At 35.0% G+C, this 18,824-nt stretch overlaps 1 protein-coding gene across 3 annotated transcripts; it reads right to left on the bottom strand.

The window, feature by feature from the left end:
• Positions 1–11,882: 11,882 nt before the first annotated feature.
• LOC107798337 (rac-like GTP-binding protein RHO1) lies at positions 11,883–15,870 on the bottom strand. 3 transcript variants are annotated; one of them, XM_016621314.2, is made up of 8 exons: positions 15,731–15,870; positions 15,204–15,450; positions 13,964–14,051; positions 13,724–13,833; positions 13,567–13,630; positions 12,534–12,598; positions 12,376–12,441; positions 11,883–12,283 (listed from the first exon to the last, which is right to left on the bottom strand). In XM_016621314.2, exons 2-8 carry the CDS (start codon positions 15,300–15,302, stop codon positions 12,182–12,184), a joined length of 594 nt encoding a protein of 197 aa, XP_016476800.1. In that variant the 5' UTR covers positions 15,303–15,450; positions 15,731–15,870; the 3' UTR covers positions 11,883–12,181. The 3 variants fall into 3 exon arrangements, with proteins under 3 accessions (XP_016476800.1, XP_016476801.1, XP_016476802.1); XM_016621315.2 differs by having other exon boundaries at positions 15,722–15,833; XM_016621316.2 differs by having other exon boundaries at positions 15,695–15,735.
• Between the last annotated feature and the right edge of the window lie 2,954 nt (positions 15,871–18,824).

Below are 18,824 nucleotides of genomic sequence, written 5' to 3'. Positions count from 1 at the left end.
CATTTGTATTGGGATTATTGAAATACATTATGGATATGGATATGTCTCACTTGAGATGGCTTAGCCAGTCGGGCCGAGACCGGACTCCGTGTAAAAACACAGTGGCATTGTGAGTTGTGGCTTTGGCACTAAAGATTATTAATCTAAAATAATGGAAAGATTGAATTGGAAACTATGTGATCCTTAATTGGTGTTTTCTTTGTATTTCTATGAAGTACTTATTGATTATTATGACTGCCTTCTCTTTGTTTCACTGTTCATTCTACTAAGATTGGTGTTTGCCTTACATACTAGTACTATTCGACAGTACTAACGTTCCTTTTGCCGGGGGAGCTACATCTTTGAATGGATATAGGTGGTTCCATCGCAGATAGTAGTGCTCTCTTTCTCTCCTCACAGCAGTCTTGGTGAGCCCCATTTCTCCCAGGGGTCATGTAGTCCTTTTCTATAAGTTTTCACATTTTGAGGTATAGCCGGGGCCTTGTTGCCGGCATTGTCATGTTGCTCTTTTGTATCCTTAGAGGCTCCGTAGATATTTTTGTGGGTCATGTATGTATGTTGGGGTGGTCGTTGGATCGAGTTGTATTTTGAAAACTCAACTATGGCATAATGTATATAAGGAAAATGAACTAGCAACGTTTATACATTTATATAACTGATCTCTCCCCGTTTTTACAAATGGTGATGCGATCCCTTTTTGGGTTATGAATGAGTCGGGTAGGAAAGGTTTAATAGGCTTGCTCGAATGGGTTCACTCGGTTGAGCGCCGGTCGCGCTCCCCAATGTTGGGGTGTGACAGGGATCCAGCTCATAGTTCCGGGTAAAAGTACTCTTCGCTCAGGATGTTATACCTAGCTTAACCCAGGTAGAACCTTTTCACCTAGGGTGATCCGGCTCATTGTTCAGGGTAAGTGTACTCTTCCCTCATGATGTTTTACCTAGCTCAACCCAGGTAGAACCTTTTCACCAAGGGGGATCCAGCACATTGTTTCAGGTTGAAGTACTCTTCGCTCAGGATGTTTTACGTAGGTAGAACCATTTTTCCTAGAGGGATCCCGCTCATAGTTCTAGGTAGAAGTACTCTTCGCTCAGCTTGTTTTACGCAGCTTAACCCAGGTAGAACCTTTTCGCCTAGGGGGATCCATGTCATAGTTTCGGGTAGAAGTACTCTTCGCTCAGGATGTTTTATGTAGCTTAACCCAGGTAGAACCTTGTCGCCTAGGGGGATCCAGCTCATAGTTCCGAGTAGAAGTACTCTTCGCTCAGGATGTTTTACATAACTTAACCCAGGTAGAACCATTTCGCCTAGGGGTATCCAACTCATAGTTCTGGGTAGAAGTACTCTTCACTCAGGATGTTTTACGTAGCTTAACCCAGGTAGAACCTTTTCGCCTAGGGGGATCTAGCTCATATTTTCGGGTAGAAGTACTATTCGCCCAGGTTTGTTTTACGTAGCTTAATCCAGGTAGAACCTTTTCGCCTAGGGGATCCAGCTCATAGTTCCGGGTAGAAGTACTCTTCGCTCAGGATATTTTACGTAGCTTAACCCAGGTAGAACCTTTTCGCCTAGGGGGATCCAGCTCATATTTCCGGGTAGAAGTACTCTTCGCCCAGGTTTGTTTTACGTAGCTTAACCCAGGTAGAACCTTTTAGCCTAGGGGGATCCAGCTCATAATTCTAGGTAGAAGTACTCTTCGCTCAGGATGTTTTACGTAGCTTAACCCAGGTAGAACCTTTTCGCCTAGGTGGATCCAGCTCATAGTTTCGGGTAGAAGTACTCTTCGCTCAGGGTGTTTTTTGTATCTTAACCCATGTAGAACCTTTTCGCCTAGGGGGATCCAGCTCATAGTTCCGGGTAGAAGTACTCTTCGCTCAGGATGTTTTTTGTAGCTTAACCCAGGTAGAACTTTTTCGCCTAGGGGGATCCAGCTCATAGTTCCGGGTAGAAGTACTCTTCGCTCAGGATGTTTTATGTAGCTTAACCCAGGTAGAACCTTTTCGCCTAGGGGTGTCTAGCTCATAGTTCCGGGTAGAAGTACTTTTCGCCCAAGCTGCTTTACGTGGCTTAACTCAGGTAGAACCTCTTCGCCTATGGGGATCCAGCTCATAGTTCTGGTTAGAAGTACTCTTCGCTTAGGATGTTTTACGTAGCTTAACTCAGGTAGAACCATTTCGCCTAGGGGGATCTAGCTCATAGTTCCAGGTAGAAGCACTCTTCGTTCAGGATGTTTTACGTAACTTAACCCAGGTAGAACCATTTCGCCTAGGGGATCTAGCTCATAGTTCCGGGTAGAAGCACTCTTCGCTCAGGATGTTTTACGTAGCTTAACCTAGGTAGAACCATTTCGCCTAGGGGGATCCAGCTCATATTTTCGGGTAGAAATGCTCTTCGCTCGGGTTATTTTACATAGCTTAACCGAGAAAGAACCTTTTCGCCTAGGGGGATCCAGCTCATATTTTCGGGTAAAAGTACTCTTCGGTAAGGTTGTTTTAAGTAGCTTAACCTAGGTAGAACCGTTTCTCCTATGGGGATTTAACATTTTTTAGTAATATAGGGCGCCAACCCCTGGTTACATTTCATATCAGTAATATAGGGCACCAATCCTTGGTTACATTTCATTTTCAGTAATACAAGGATCCAACCCTTGGTTACATTTTCTTTTCAATAATACAGGGCACCAACCCCTGGTTACATTTTCTGTTCAGTAATACAGGACGTCAACCCCTTGTTACATTTCCTTTCAGTAATACAGGGCACCAACCACTGGTTACACTTTCTTTCAGTAATACAAGGCATCAATCTCTGGTTATATTTCCTTTCAGTAATACAGGGCGCCAACCCCTGATTACAATTCTTCTCAATAATACAGGGTGTCAACCCCTAGTTACATTCCTTTTCAGTAATACAGGGTACCAACCCCTGGTTATATTCCTTTCGGTAATATAGGGTACCAATCCCTGGTTACACTCATTTCGGTAATACAGGGTACCAACTCCTGGTTACACTCCTTTCGGTAATACAGGGCACCAACCACTACTTATATTTCCTTTTCAGTAATAGAGTGTATCAACCCCTAGTTACATTTTGTTTCCTAGTAATACGGGGTACCAACCCCTGGTTGCATTCCTTCCTAGTAATACAGGGCACTAACCCCTGGTTATATTTCCTTTTCAGTAATACAGGGCACCAACCTCTGGTTACATTTCCTTTTCAGTAATACAGGGCACCAACCCCTGGTTATATTTTACGACATAGGGTCACCACTCCCTAGTCTCCTTACCATTATAGGGTACACCAATCCTTAGCTAAATTTTTAAATATATGGTCTCCACTCCCTAATTGAGAGCTTAAATATAGGGTACACCACTCCCTGATCTCCTTTTCTAGTATAGGGTATACCAATCCCTAGTTGTGCTTTCCAACATAGGGTACACCACTCCCTAGTTGATTTGAGCTTAAATGCAGGGTACACTACTCCATGACATCTTTATTAATATATGGTACATCATTCCTTAGTCGCATTTCTCCAACATAAGGTACACCAATCCTTAGTTGAGTCATCATTCTGACAAGAAGGGTACACCATTCCAAAAATAAAAATAAAAAAAATAAAAAATTAAAAGCATCTTCATTTTTTCCCAGGATACACCATTCCCGATACTTTAGTGCTTTTAATAAATAAATAGTTTAGAATTTTGTTACAATAACTCACAAAATTTTTCTAGTGAAAACTGGGGCAGAAAAATTTTGTTCGTTTGTTTGTTTTGGTGTCTGAGCAGGTTTTACCTCGAGGCACAGTATTCGAGATGATAAAAAGAAGAATTCTCAATCCAGAATAAAGAAAAGAAAAGAAAAAGAAGTGAATCCAGAATGCAGAAGCGGATAAAAAGATGTAAATTGCTCAATACATGACCGAAGTCACGAGCATTGTATTTCCCGTCTTCATCAGAAGAGGCCATAGAAGAATGAACCAGCACCTGCAGCTAGCAAGCATCAAGGTTCAGATCAGAGTCTGCATGAAGAACCAGTCAAGATTCAAGATCAAGTTTTAGAAGACTTATAAATAGGAATCTTGTAATTCATAGCTGATAGATTTGTTTAGTTTCTTTTGATTTTGATGTAATAACAGGACCACAGACCGGAGCCTCGACGGAACCTTACTCGATTCTCCAACTCAGCATTCCATCCTTTTCCTTGAACTACACGCGACTTGATTCTCTTATAACTCGGGATATGTAGGTTGTCCAAAACTAGGACTCGATTGTATTCTTTTCTCTTATCTTTTACCTTTTGAATAATGGTATAGCCAAATATTAATCATATCGTTCATCTTTTCTTTGCCTGAAAACTCTTCATATTTTCAAGAAAAAAGGGGCATGATGTGAGCACCTAATTTTTGACTATGCGTGAATTATTTTTCACTCATATCACCAATACCTAACTTCTCACTTCCCCCACTCTTACTCTTTAATAATTCACACTCCCGCTCTCTTACTAATATAAGCACACATACACACACACAACAAAAAGTCAAAAAAGGGAGGAGGAAAGTCAAAAAGGGGAGGAGAAAAATCAAAAAGGGGAGGAGGAAAGTCAAAAAAGAGGGAAGAGAAAACAGAGGGGGTCGAGGAAAAGTGAGCCTTTCTCCTCCTTCTTTGAAAAAGAGCAGGGGCATTTTTTTCCCTCAATTTTTCATCCGAAAACGCTGCCCTCAACCACCCCAAACCAGTCCCTCTTTTTAGTCCAGAAAACGCACTCTTTTACCCCTAAAAAACGAAGCTAAAAAACAGCTGAAATGTCCCTAAAACTCAGCTGAAAAACGCCATAAAAATCAGCAAGAAAACAACCCCTTTTTTTAGCAAAAATCAGCTGCGGAAATAGCCAAGAAAAAGCTCAAAAAACGGGCAGCAATTTTCAGCCATTAAAAGAGCCAAAAAATGCAGCAGCTGCTGCTTATCTTTTCTTGGAAAAAATGACCTCCCTCAACCCGAAAACCAGTTGAGAGTTCAGCTAAAAATCAGCTCTTTTTCACCCCAAAACTGACCCCGAAACAACCAACAAAACACTCTCAAACCGGCCTTTAAAATATCATTTTTAATCGAGTCGAGGTTCCGGTGCGGTCTCCTGTCGCGGGTCTTGTTCGGGTTCTTTATCCGGATGTAGCTTCGGGGTTTTATGTATTTTTGATGATGACGGAGCTTCATGTTTGGATCTATTGAAGAGGCTTATTTGTTGAACATAAAGGTTCATCCTTACCATTTTTTATTGAAGTTCTTTAGTTGTTCTATTAATTTGTTTATTGTTCATGAATTTTTGTCTATGTGTTTTGCTTGTCTTCTGTTGATGCCATGAGTATAGGATCTCTTTGAATGTCTCGTTGTGAATTAATTCTGTTTAGAATATTGGGAAAGGCAGTAGCTGCGTGGATATTGGCCATATGATTTTGGGGTGTATCAAATAACAAATAATGGGACATGTGTTTGTTTGGCAGCAATTAATAGATTGTGGATTTAAGCTAGTAGTAACATTAATGGGCCATAGGAATTTTAATTAATTTTTTATCCTTAGTTTGTTCTACTCCATGTTATTAACTAGTATTTAATATTACTCATGTAGTAAATTATTTGCTTGTGCTTTTAGCCTACACCTCATGTTAGTGTTTAAATGGGGCTACGAGAAACATATTTGGCCAAATGAATTTATTTTGCTGGCCCATTTCCATAATAAATCAATATAATATAGTAATTTTTCTGAGAGTAATAACATATTAATAATCCTTTATCATGATTGCGGATTCGCTTGTGTAACGCTGTTATGACAAAATTAATAAATTTCGTCTCGATCACGCATTAGCTTGCGTAGTGTGGTTACGACATCTTATTTTATTCAAAAATTCTTTTAATAATTCTAATAATCAAGCATTAAGAGCGGATATGTAAAACATGGAAATCCATTAAAACACAGTTTGTTCAAAAATAATATAAGCCAAATATAGTCAATAAAGCGATTATGCTAGAACCACAGGACTCGGGGAATGCCTTACATCTTTTCCTCGGTCAACAGAATTCCTTACCCGGACTTTATTTTCGCAGACCAATAATGATAGAGTCAAACCTTCCTTTGACTAGGGATTTAAATAAAAGGTGACTTGAAACACCAAAAATCAATTTCAAGTGGCGACTCTGAATGACAAAATAATCCCTATTTCAAAATTGTCACATTAATTGGAAAAATCTTTAACCCACAACAATCCAGATACTTATCTTTTATGGGATAAAAAGGGGTGTGACATAAAACATCAAATAACTGTAGACGGAAGAAATTAAGCCTAAACAAATAACAAAGCAAATTAATTGTGAAGTAAAAAATAACAAAAAAATTTATTACTAGATTGTAAATTTTTAAATATTAGAAGTTCTTATATAATTTAAATAAGGAAAGACTTAGTAATCTAAATGTTAGTATTTTAAAGTGTTAAATATTTGAAAAATAATAAATGACTATTCCTAAATATTAGGAAAATGATCAAATTACTATTTTATCCAGTATGAACTCTATTTTAAAAGGGTAAAAAAGACGAATGACATTTTATTAAGAGCTTTCGTGATTTTAATATAGTATAGATAAATAGATGTTATTGATTATACACACAAAAAATTAAATATACATGGATAATTTGAACGCCTTGAAATTTGTGAGCTCGTATAAGTTTCATAAGCACAATAATAGACTTATCATAAACCCATCCAAGTGTGGCAAGATCTGATCTATAAATTCTTCCCAAATAGTAGTTGAAATATTATTTCTCCAACATAAAAAAAATTAACAAATTATCATGAGAAAAGTAACCATCTTGAGATACTCCCTCCGGTCCACAATAAGTGACCAATTTGCTTTTTTATTTTGGTTCAAAATAAGTGTCCATTTATATAATCAAGAAAAAATTCAATTTATTTTTCCAAAGTTACCTTTATGTACGTATCCATAAAAAGTCTTTTACTCCTCACATTAACTATATTGCAACATTTAATTAAGGGTAGTTTAGTCACACCAACTATTTTTGTCTAGAATTTTTGTATTTTCTTAATGGATGTGCCCAAAGTAAATTGGTCACTTATTGTGTAGCGGAGAGAGTATATGATTAATTCTAATCATGGTCGCGAGCTTACTCATGATCTTCGAGCTCCGCATTCATAATAATACTGGTAATATCACCTTGTTCGTATGATTGTACATCTTCATCTCATATGACGGTCTATCACATTTTGAAAAAGTAACCATGATAAAGTTGATAAAATATTTAAACTAAGTAAAATGTGAAAGAATAATTACTGAATGTGTCACATTCAAGCAGTTGATAAGTCAAATTGATGTTGACGAGAGTGACTATATTCTGTAATTACTCCTTTCACATTGTATTTAGTATGAATGTTTTATCAATTTTATGATGATTATAGTTTTAAAATGTGGAAGATATCAATAGGAGAGATTGTTAGTCATGGAGATATACAATCACACAAGCAAAGTGGTATGGCCACTGTTTTTTTATGAACGTGGAGCTTGAGGAACTCGTGATCATGATTAAAATTAATTATAATAATTCAAGATGATTACTTTTCTCGTGATTAAGGTTTTTTCATGTCGGATGGACAATATTTCAGCAACTATTTGGGGAGAATTTGTAGATCAAATCTTGCTACACTTGAACTATGGGTAAGTGTATCATTGTGGTTTTGCAGCTCATACGAGCTCATAAATTTTAAGGAATTCAAATTATGCATTACATTTGAGTTTACTTATGTATAAATAACAATATATGATTAATAAGTAAATATTTCGTGCACTGTAGATTAATCCTGAACTTTCTTAAGTTGTTAATTATGAATCCAGGTTTCCTATACTCTATATTCTATTTATATGTTTAGCAAAAGTTGAGAATTTGATTATATTTAAAACTATTACAAATTTGAATAAATGTAGAATGATTTGTGTGCGTGGGGATAACTCTGAGAAGATTACGTCAAATTTCCTTTCAACATAATTGTTCAGTTTCGAATGGGTTAGCTTTTGAATTGTAAAAGTTAAAACTAATAGAGAATTGTTTGTTCTATGTGTGAGTACAATAGTTTACTAATTTCATAATTAAATCATGGTGCGTGTGTTATGCACACATTATTTTTGTTGATTTTTTTTTTTATCTAGGAAGGAATTATCTAAATTATTGTGGCAATAGTACATATAGACTTCAACAACATTAGTCATATTTGGGGTGCAAGATGTGCTCTAAAAAGGCTGATAAAATTGGGAGTAAATTTTATTGCAAATTATATGATCGCATTGATCATTATGTGGCTGACAGATTAGACCATAATCTACATTTTCTTAGAGATTTATTAAAACATAACTGTAAAGTTTATAATCGAACGTGCATTTAAGGTATAAACTTGAAGTGCAGCTTTTTTTTTTTTTTTTTTTTTTTGCAGATTTTCCTCTCTCTGAACGAGGACCTCGCGTGGAATGGGCGCAACCTCGGGCTCGGCGGATAAACCAAATAATAATCTTACTTGTCCCCTACGCTAAAGTACCGGGCATTTTCGGGGACAAACTGATTTTTTTCATGACTGATCAATTTATCATCTCTTTCCTCAAACGAAGGATTCCCCTTAAACTGATGGCATCTCGACGTTCTCCTGGGGACCTTAGTCGCTATGCGAACACTTAACACAAGTTGGTTTGTGAATCAGTAGGAGATCACTGATAATTTGTGTCATCGCTCTTTGATATGTTGTACTTTCTTTTTCGAGTAATGAATGACAATAGCTTTATTTGTTTGTTGCTTTGGGATCCTGATTCAAACAAAGCTCATAGAGAAGTCTGCTACTAAATTAAAAGGAGGATTGGAAGAGATATGTTATTTTAGTTTAATTGTGTTGTGGTTTTACATCTCTTTCAAATTTCAATTGGAGGTGGACACTATTCTTGATAGAATGGTCATATTTCTAGCAACTAAGTTTTGTTATAAACAAGATGTTTTCGTATAGATCAGTTACGTTAACGCTTAAATTTTTATGGATCACAAGCTGATGTGATATTAAGGTTTGTTATATTTAGAGAATTTTCTAATATAAATACAGAATCTAAGCAAAAACTATATATTGTTTTCATCCGAACTCGTACCAACTACTCTAGCTCCGCCGACATGGTACTTATTTTATTGATTCTGGGGTTTGATCTTGCCCAAAGCAACTAAGCAAGTAAATTAATATAATTAATCACAACTTGATATACTCCATATGCACGCATTAATACCTGAACTTTTGCAACTAATAATCTAATGATAAACAAACAAGAAATAGCAATACCAAATAAAAATAGAACTTATTATTTACCAAGCAGAATTTGACGTGAGAGATTCAGGGGTCTGTACTCTTTAGATGGAAGCTTAATAACAAGATTGAGGCTGCGTTATACCCCTAATTAAGAGATTGAGGCTGCTTTATACCCTAATAAAAAGGGCCAGTAAGTAAGAAAAACTGAAAGTGGTAAAACACTTAAATTCTAACTCCCTTAATGCTAAACGTTAAATAGGATATATATATATATATATATATATATATATATATATATATATATATATATATATATAGTATGATATAAATTTTTTTATCATTATTTTGTTTAAAACAAAAACCAAACAAAAAACCAAAATTTTTAAAATCTCAATCAGAAACCATCTAAATTAAGCAAAACAAATTGGTTCATTTGACTCTTGGGTTTATTCCGAATATTGCACACCCCTAACAGTAATAGGATTCATAATTAAATATTTATAGATATTAAGTTAATTTCTTAATACTTATACAGGATTTGGGCAAAAGTTACTAGGTATACATGAACCCAACTTGTATATTATATTATAAATTCGCCCCTGAAACCAAACATTGTATTAATTAATACATGATAAAGGTTCCCATGGTAAAATGGATTTGAATGTTGAGATTGTTTTGCTAATTATACCAACCAAACAATTCCTAAGAAAAAGGAACTAAAAAATTATCAGTAAAAGACTGCCGTATATCAAATAAACTCTTACTGCCACCTTTCTCTGTCAATTTTAATTTCGCATTTCAATTATGCTTTTCATTGACCACAAAGCTGAATCTCCAATGTGACTTTTGAAGGAATTACAGATCACTTGATGTTAACGTGTAACTACTTTACCAATTGAAATGAACATACTATCACATAACACATGCATTGCACTATCCTCTTAGGTAAATAGGATAAATAGATCTTAAGACGAATTCAATTTTTTACTTCTAATTTTAAAAACAAACTCCGTAATAGTTGGTCTTACACGTTTCATGCTGACGAGATGTGAAGCGTAAGTGGTGATGATCATCCTAGTCCTAGTGGGGCAATAGTGACATCTCAGGCGATGATAACGTTAGTACATCCGAGACTTTTTAATGGCTAGCTGTTTATAGAATAAAGGATTATCTCGGACCTAAACCAAGATTTTGATGATAATTTTTTAATCTCGCGTGATAGGAATGATAGAATGCAATAGGAACAAAAACCGGCAAAGTTAGCCTTTTTATTCTGAATTCTTTTAACAGGAGTGTCACAAGTGTCCTCCAGAAAAAATATGCAATGAACCTTAGCGGCTTATGAGCTATGACAAAGGAGAATCTAATCAAGTAGCCAATGAGTGGCAATCAACTTTGCCACTTCGTGGCCATGTCTGTAAAGACAACATTCCTATTTAATATTCTTAAATTAAATATACAACATGATGAAGGCCAAGGAGTTTATATTGAATTGGCATATCTATCTTTTGGTTTTTTCAGCTTCACAAATATATTCTTTTTCTCTTCAAATAAAGAAAAAAGAAAAGAAGAGATGAAAGCTAGTAGAGAAGCGTCATAATCAGGCCAAGTTAAAAAAAGTCGACAAAACTCCAACTCACACCAAACTTATAGCATGTTTGGCAAGCTTTTTTCTCGGCCAAAATTACTTTTTTTTTTTTTCAAAGTTAAGGTGTTTCGCCAAGCTTTTTGAAGGAAAAAAGGTGTTTTTGAGTAGAAGCAGAAGAAGTTTTCGAAAAACAGAAAAAGGGAGTTTCTTCCCCTAAGCACTTTTTTGAAAAACACTTTTGGAAAAAAATACGCGTAGAAACACTTTTTAAAAGTTTGGCCAAACACTAATTGTTCCTTAAAAGTGCTTTTCAAATTAATTAGTCAAACATAAACCGCTTCCCACCAAAAGTACTTTTTTGAAAAGTACTTTTAAAAAAGAACTTCTCAAAATAAGCAGGTTTTAGAAGCTTGGCCAAACAGGCTATTACGAGCCGTTTGATTTGAAGACAAGTTATTGTTGGGATTAGTTATGCTAGATTAGTTATACTGAAATTAATTATGCTGAAAATAGCTATCTTGATATTATTTCTTTTTGACTGTTTGATATGTTGTACTAATCCTTGGATTGTCAATTTTACTGTTTTATCCTGAAATAACTTATCCTAGGGTTATTATTCCAACCTCTGCATGTATGAGTTATCCTGATACTATTTTTAATCCTGGGATAACTTATCCCAAAATTAGTAATCAAATAAAGGATAAGATGTTACTAAATTTTTATCCAAGATTATTTTTGCTTATCTACCATACCAAACAACCCCTTACAGTTCAAGGATACCTATAGGGGTGTCAACAGTTCGGTTCTAATATTTCAGTTATTCTATTTTGCATAACCAAAATTAGACCTTTCAAAACCATCACAATCATCTCGGTTTTTCTTCGATTCCGTGAGTTCAATCGGTATTTAAAAATACGTTGAGATTCAAAACAAAAAAAAAAAAAAAAAACAAGAAGCACCAACATTCGAAAAGAAAAAAATTGCTCCCTAACTGGATCATTCAGTAGTTAATACATAAAGCAAATCAAAACAAAGGACACACTAGAGTGGCCTACTACAAGGTGCTGTGACTTAAATAATTAGAGACCAGAATGATACAGAAAAACCAAGCCACCTGATATTTCCAAGAGATGGTTAGTAGTTTCAAATATAAGACAAACGATGACCTCGTACTTCCTCTGAGACGAAGGAAGATAAAAGGATACGAGTGAGGGATTACAACGAGAATTGTGGCCAGCAATATCGCTTGGACCTACAGTTTGATCACAATATCGAGCAGGACTTTTGTGATTTCCCCTTCTTTTTCTTTGTTTTAGGCGGCTGGAGGACGACCTTAATGGCTGCATCAAAGACTGCTTTCACATTCTGCAGAGCGCGGACAATCAACCAAAGGCATCAACAAGAAGTACGTAAAAGGATCTCCGGTGCAAGAAATAGATGCTGTGGAGAAGACATACCTGTTGTGTTTTTGAACTACATTCGATGTAAGCAGGTGCACCAATAGTTTTCCTTAGCTCCTCACCCTTAAAGGTTAAAATAAGAGAATTCAAATGAAATTGGACAAAAAGCACAAGAAAAGCAATCAAAAAGAGGTAAGAGTGCTAGTTATGCTTACCTGAGCAGTAGTAATTGGCACAGCACCGGGGTGGTCTATGAAGAATTGCTTATCATCCCGAAGATCTGCGTATAAACACAGGAGAAAAGCAGGCAAATTAGGCCTAAAGATAATTGGACACCAGCAACAGTACATGCATATAACTACCTCAATTAAACATATAAAAGAAGGGCAAAAAAGGAAGTAGGAAAGAAAAACATAGAACTAAGAATTGGACTTTACAATGTTAGAGCATAAATTCCCCGAGCAGATAATCGCAAAAGTGAGCTAAAGGGCACAACTTGAAGCATAAAGAAAGCAAGCAATTGCATCTCAACCTGAATGAGTAAACAAACTCCAACCCCCCCCCCCCGACCCACCGAAGATCCACTGTCCAGTGAAACAACGTAGATTGCCATTGGTAGACACTAGCAGCAAAAGAAGAAATACAGAACATATGGAGAAACCAAAGTTATAGGATGATTTCACATGTTACAATGAAGTAAAGATATAACTACTACACACAGGTTGATGACCAAGTTGTTTAAATCCATATTCAAGAACAAGTCTCCTTTTTAATTTTGTTTTACGTAAAAAGAGCCTAATTTTGATATTATTAGCTCATCCTTGTATAGGTACCTACACAAAAAGGTCCATTCTCAACTCATACAAAGAAGCAAAGAAGCAAAACGAGCAAAAGCAACAAAAATGGGAACATGCCCTTACCAGCTACAAACATGCCCTTACCAGCTACAAACTATTCCCCAACTCCACTTCACAGACGGCCCCACCACACTCTTTATTCGCTCTTCAGCAGTTTCCTCTAAAATCTATTTTCTTAACTGGGAAGAAAGTTCCTTCCACTTAGAGAACAGCAGAATCTTATACTAGTAACAACCTAAGGACTATCTAGTTAGGAAACCCGTGCTAAGTATCTTCCTTTGATCACAACAAATATATATTTAAATCAAAAGATTGCAGACTATTGATCATCACCTCATGTAGATCTATGAAACAAACTGCAGATCATATTGTGGTTAAAAAGAACTCTCACCAAGTTTTGTTCCAACAAGAACTATTGGGACACCAGGAGCATAGTGCTTCAACTCAGGAATCCACTGAAAACAATCAACAAAAAATGTAAATTTTTCATGTACCGACAATGAATAGTAAAATACTAAATGAAGAGAAACTGATAATCAAACAGTCACCTTCTTGGATACATTCTCATAGCTGGCTTTACTAATGAGAGAGAATGCCAAAATGAAGACATCGGCTCCACGGTAACTCAGAGGTCTTAACCTATTGTAATCCTCCTGTCCTGTTATACAAGAGATAGTAATGAAAGGCTCATTACAATTTGGACAGCGCACATGTTGGTAGTATAGGATATGCATTGAATACATTAACATTTAACAGTAATCAGAAGCTTTCAGCAATAAATGTCTTACCGGCAGTATCCCACAACCCTAGGTTGACAGTGCTCCCATTGACAACCACATTTGCACTGAAATTGTCGAACACAGTGGGCACGTAATCCTGTCAAAAAATTGCATGAATGAGGGGAAAAACAATTGATGTTAAATTTTGGGAAGATGAGAGAAATCCTTCTCGGGATATACAAAAATTATTCGAAACACTGTAATTCATGCCAAAGTCCAAAAAGAAAAGACTGTACATGTGATAACACAACATTTTTCCTCAAAACAACCAATGTAAATGCAGCAAAGAGCAAGCACCAAACAGTTTATACATATATCAATTCATATCGAAATAAATTCAATTTCTTCTCTTCCTTGCCTTTTGGACTAATTATCACAGCTTGATTTAGAACAGACACATGATGAATTTGTTAAAGACATAACTCAATATACTTAAAAATGTATCCTAAAGCGAATATGTAAACCAAGAAATATTTCTGCAAAAATATCAAAAAGGTCAATTTATCGCACAAGAAGATATTAAGCATTAAGCCACCGATCATGTGGATTTATCCAAAAGATTGAAACAAGGGTCCCATTTAGCTCACTGACATTAAGCAAAAAAGTCTGGATTTCAAGTAGAGAAGGGTAAAGGGCGTGTCCAACTGTCCATCATCCATCGGAGTTTCGAAGCAGGAAATAAATCAGGCAAACCAAGAATCAAGAAATTTGTCAAAAACGATCAAAACAAGCGTACAACGACTGAGCGCACAACAGGATAATTGGTAGAGATAGACCTTCAATAAGCAAATAAATCAAAAATCGCAGCAGGTATTCTGTTGACAGCCTAAGCAAAAAAGCCAAAGACGCCCGAATTCTTTTTTAAAAAGGGCAAAAGGAAGTCAGGTGCACAAAGCATCCTCGTTCACACCAAGGAAAATGTATTAAAAAAATGCTCTTTCACGTGATTTTATCAATATATATATTCATGAGTAATGACGATACATTTTTTTTATGAAGGTAAAGATGTACATGAATTCTCCAGATGAAATTTTTGAATATTACAATTGAGATTAATGTATAAGAGTTTGGACATTTATAAACACAAAGACTTCATTTTCCTCAAAACATTTTGTTTAGAGAAAACATTTTAAGCAAATCAAGCTAAAAACAAACAGAGGAAAAAGAAAAATATTATCACTCACACCAAACACACCCTTAAATGGAAAATTAAACAGAAACAAGAAAAGAGGGGGGATTGAAAACAAACCGTAGGGAAAGTATTGCTGGTGTATGAAATCAAAAGACAAGTTTTGCCAACAGCACCATCACCCACCGTAACACACTTGATAAACCTTGAAGCACTCATTTTTTTCCCTTTTTTTTTGGGCTTACCCCTTTTGAAAAAAATAAAACAAACCCACTTCTCAGATCTTCTTGAGAAGACCTGATCAATTAACAAAAAGCTCTAAACAATGTGATTCTTGGACTGAAGCTTCCTTGGTTCAATGACCCATCTGCAAAAAATGGCAAAAAACCCACAGAAGAAAAAAGAACTAACTTTTTTAGCTGTTTAATTAATGATGAGGAAACCCCAACCCTAATTGGAAAATCAGTGTAATCAATGGAAAATGTAGAGGGGAAGGGAAGGGAAGGGAAAGGGAGAAATGAAAATGTTTGGGGGAAGGAGAAAAATGGGTGCGTAAATTTAGATCTAGAGAAAGATAAATTAGAGGTAAAGAGAGAGGAAAGGAAACCCACTGTTTGTTTGTAAAGGTAATTGCCTACCTAACGTACCTACTTTTTGTTACCGGAAAATACTGCTGTTGAAGCGTTCGCTGGGACTGATACTGACCCCTTCTATTGCTCTCTCTGTCAGCCAACGAAGCTCTGTACTCTTCTTTCTCTCTGCTAATGATTGGGTATTACTGGGTAGTCAGTTTTCGGATAGTAAATTAAAAAATAATCGGTGTTTATAAAGTCATTAAAAGATAGTCAATATTTTGCTTAAATATAAAAAGTTTCAACATAGTATGCGAGATTATGGAGCTCATGCATATAAATTTCAAGCATATTATGTTGGAACTCCAACACACGCAAAGTTACAACATAGTATGCTAGATTATGGAGCTCGTGCGTTTAAATTTTCAGCATATTATGTTGTAACTCTATCACATTATAAAATTCTAATACATTATGTTGGAATCTTATATGTAAAAAATTCGAACTCTGGCATATTATGATGGAATTTTTCTGGAGTTTTACGATTTTTTTTTGTTTAGATTTTATCTTTACATGAAAATGGCTAAATTTTGATTACTCTTAAAATTGTACCTATTTTTTAATTAATCTGACTACTTCTTATTTTTTTTCCCGGGGTGAGGGTATGGTTTATACAAATTCATAGAGTAATAAATACATATTTGTTGGAAAAATAACAATGTATATATAGTCGCTTACAAAATAATAGCTTAAAATAGACTTTTGCGACTACCGAATATAAATAGTTTCGATCGCGGGCTAAACATGATCTTTGTTCCTTTTTTTCTAAATTTATGTGATATTTTTCGCTCTTAGGTTAATTTAATTAGTTTTAAAATTAAATTAATTATATTTTAATATTACATTTAGATATTTAAAAGAACGAAATAATTACGAGAGTACATGTGAGGTACTTTTCCAATCAATTTAGCATATATATTTTTTTCTTACCTAATTTAGCGTATTTTTTATATAACTTGGAACTTTTTTTCACCTATTAACAGGGGATTAAGAAGATCTGTGTTAGAAACTTTTTTGAGAGTAATATTCATGTTTATCATCACAAATTTAGACATTGGTGAATTAAAGTAATTAAGGGAAAAATTAAAAACTCTACTATTGGGGGTTTTATAATATTGAAAACTCAGAAGGATTTTGTGATTTGTTAAAAAATTTAACAAATTTATAATTGGGGTTCGTATGGATGTCATTTTAAAGTTGCGGTTAAAATTTAAAAGTATTCGGTAAAGATTTGACCTATTTGGTGATGTTTTCATGGGTTGAAGTTCGTACGAGACGAAAGTTAATTTTTATAATAAGTGTATAATATTAGATACCGAGTGTATAAATACAAGCAAAAAAATAACAAGCTATGGGCTGTAAACTTAAAAATATGGATGCTTAATTGCAATATTGGATTGTATTTTTGTGCAAAACTCTCTTTAATAAACTTCTTAAACCAAATATATTATTCGAACAAAAATTACTGAATTCGATCGAACCCGTGTATCTGGGCTTCTACCTTCTCCCTGTTTATAATGCTTTCAGTCAACACAATATTTTATCTGGTGACCATTGCTCAATGCTCATTTGGAGGTCTAGGCATGATATTGTCAAATCTTAAGCAAATTGCTCTCATTTTACACTTAGATGTGTTATACTTGAACCTAAAGTCATATTTAACCAATTTTAATAATCAAGAGAGATACATAAGGACACCTTAATATGTAGTAATAACCTCCTTTGTAAAGTTAATAAATTAACTAAGTTTGATGCACAGATTGTTTTGGTTACTCAATACATGAGCGGGGTGAAAATAGCACATATCCGACATATATTTAATTAAGGGGTATACAAATTAGCCCACACACTGCCATTATTAGTTCCTATGTGATGTCCTACCATCTAAATCATAAATATTAAAGACTGCATTTCCATTTCTGTGTGTCAACTACTATCAAGATCATTGATGAGTAAATATTTACTAGTCCCTCATGAAAAGAATTTTTGTGGGGTCACCTAAGAATTTATGTGGGGTCCACTGGTCAATCACAGCCTATGATCATTAATTATCCTCTCACTCTTAGCTCATTCTCCCCCATAATTGTGTTAAATTTATGTAGGACAAATTGGCAAAAAAAAAAGTAAGAACGGAAAAAAGCATATCTTAGTGGCAAATTGACAGTAATTGACATTTGACTCCCAAAGTAGACAAGATTCTTGTGCATGCCTAGGCCCATGTACATGTAGCTTTATTTGGTTTCTCATTCGGTATCCAGTATTCGTATTGGGGCTCATTAAATTCGGATTCACGTCAGAAAGTCCCACACTAGAAAATAAAATACTTTCTAACAAAGGCGATTCCATACTCAGAGCTCGAACCTAAGAACAGAGGCGGATCCAAGATTTTACGAAGAGGTAGATCCAAAATATAAATTTTATGGGTTTAACGTTTGGTTCACTATTTCACTGGTTAGTTTTTTTGGAGATATAAGTTCAAAATTATTATTTTTAAATAGTAATTTTTGCACATCTATATATACTCTATGTAGAATACGTTGGGATTAGTTAAACTCATGACTATATGCTATATCGTCCACTAGTTTTAATATACAAATCATGTTTAATCATATAAGATTTTATGGTGAGAAAAAAAGAATAAGAATTTTAATGTGTGAAAACTTTGAAAGAATAAACCAAACGAAGAAACAAAAAATACTTAATTGATACGTAAAAATTAACACCTGACATGCCCATCTCCCGTGGCACCTAGTTTAATAAGAAAAAAAAGAAAATAATAAAATTGTTATAAGGTTTGAATTCACAACCACACTTAGAGAGCTGCACTCAATAACCATCGCATCATATGATATTTTAATCTTGGGTGCACAAACATATATTTAAGAATTTTTGAGAAAATATAATATTATTATATCTTATCTAAGCAGGGAATTATGGGTTCACGTGCCCATGAAACCCCGTAGATACGCCCCGCACAAAAGAGTGTTTACCATCCCACCACAATTCCTATTACACGTAGTTGTTAGATGAGAATCATGAGAAGCAATATCTTTGTCATGTGATGTGCATGAGAAATCCCAAATCATTGTATTGCAGCATCATGAAATTT

Source organism: Nicotiana tabacum, chromosome 14, assembly GCF_000715075.1.
Source record: "Nicotiana tabacum cultivar K326 chromosome 14, ASM71507v2, whole genome shotgun sequence".
NCBI lineage: Eukaryota > Viridiplantae > Streptophyta > Magnoliopsida > Solanales > Solanaceae > Nicotiana > Nicotiana tabacum.
This window is presented reverse-complemented; position numbering and strand designations above follow the sequence as displayed.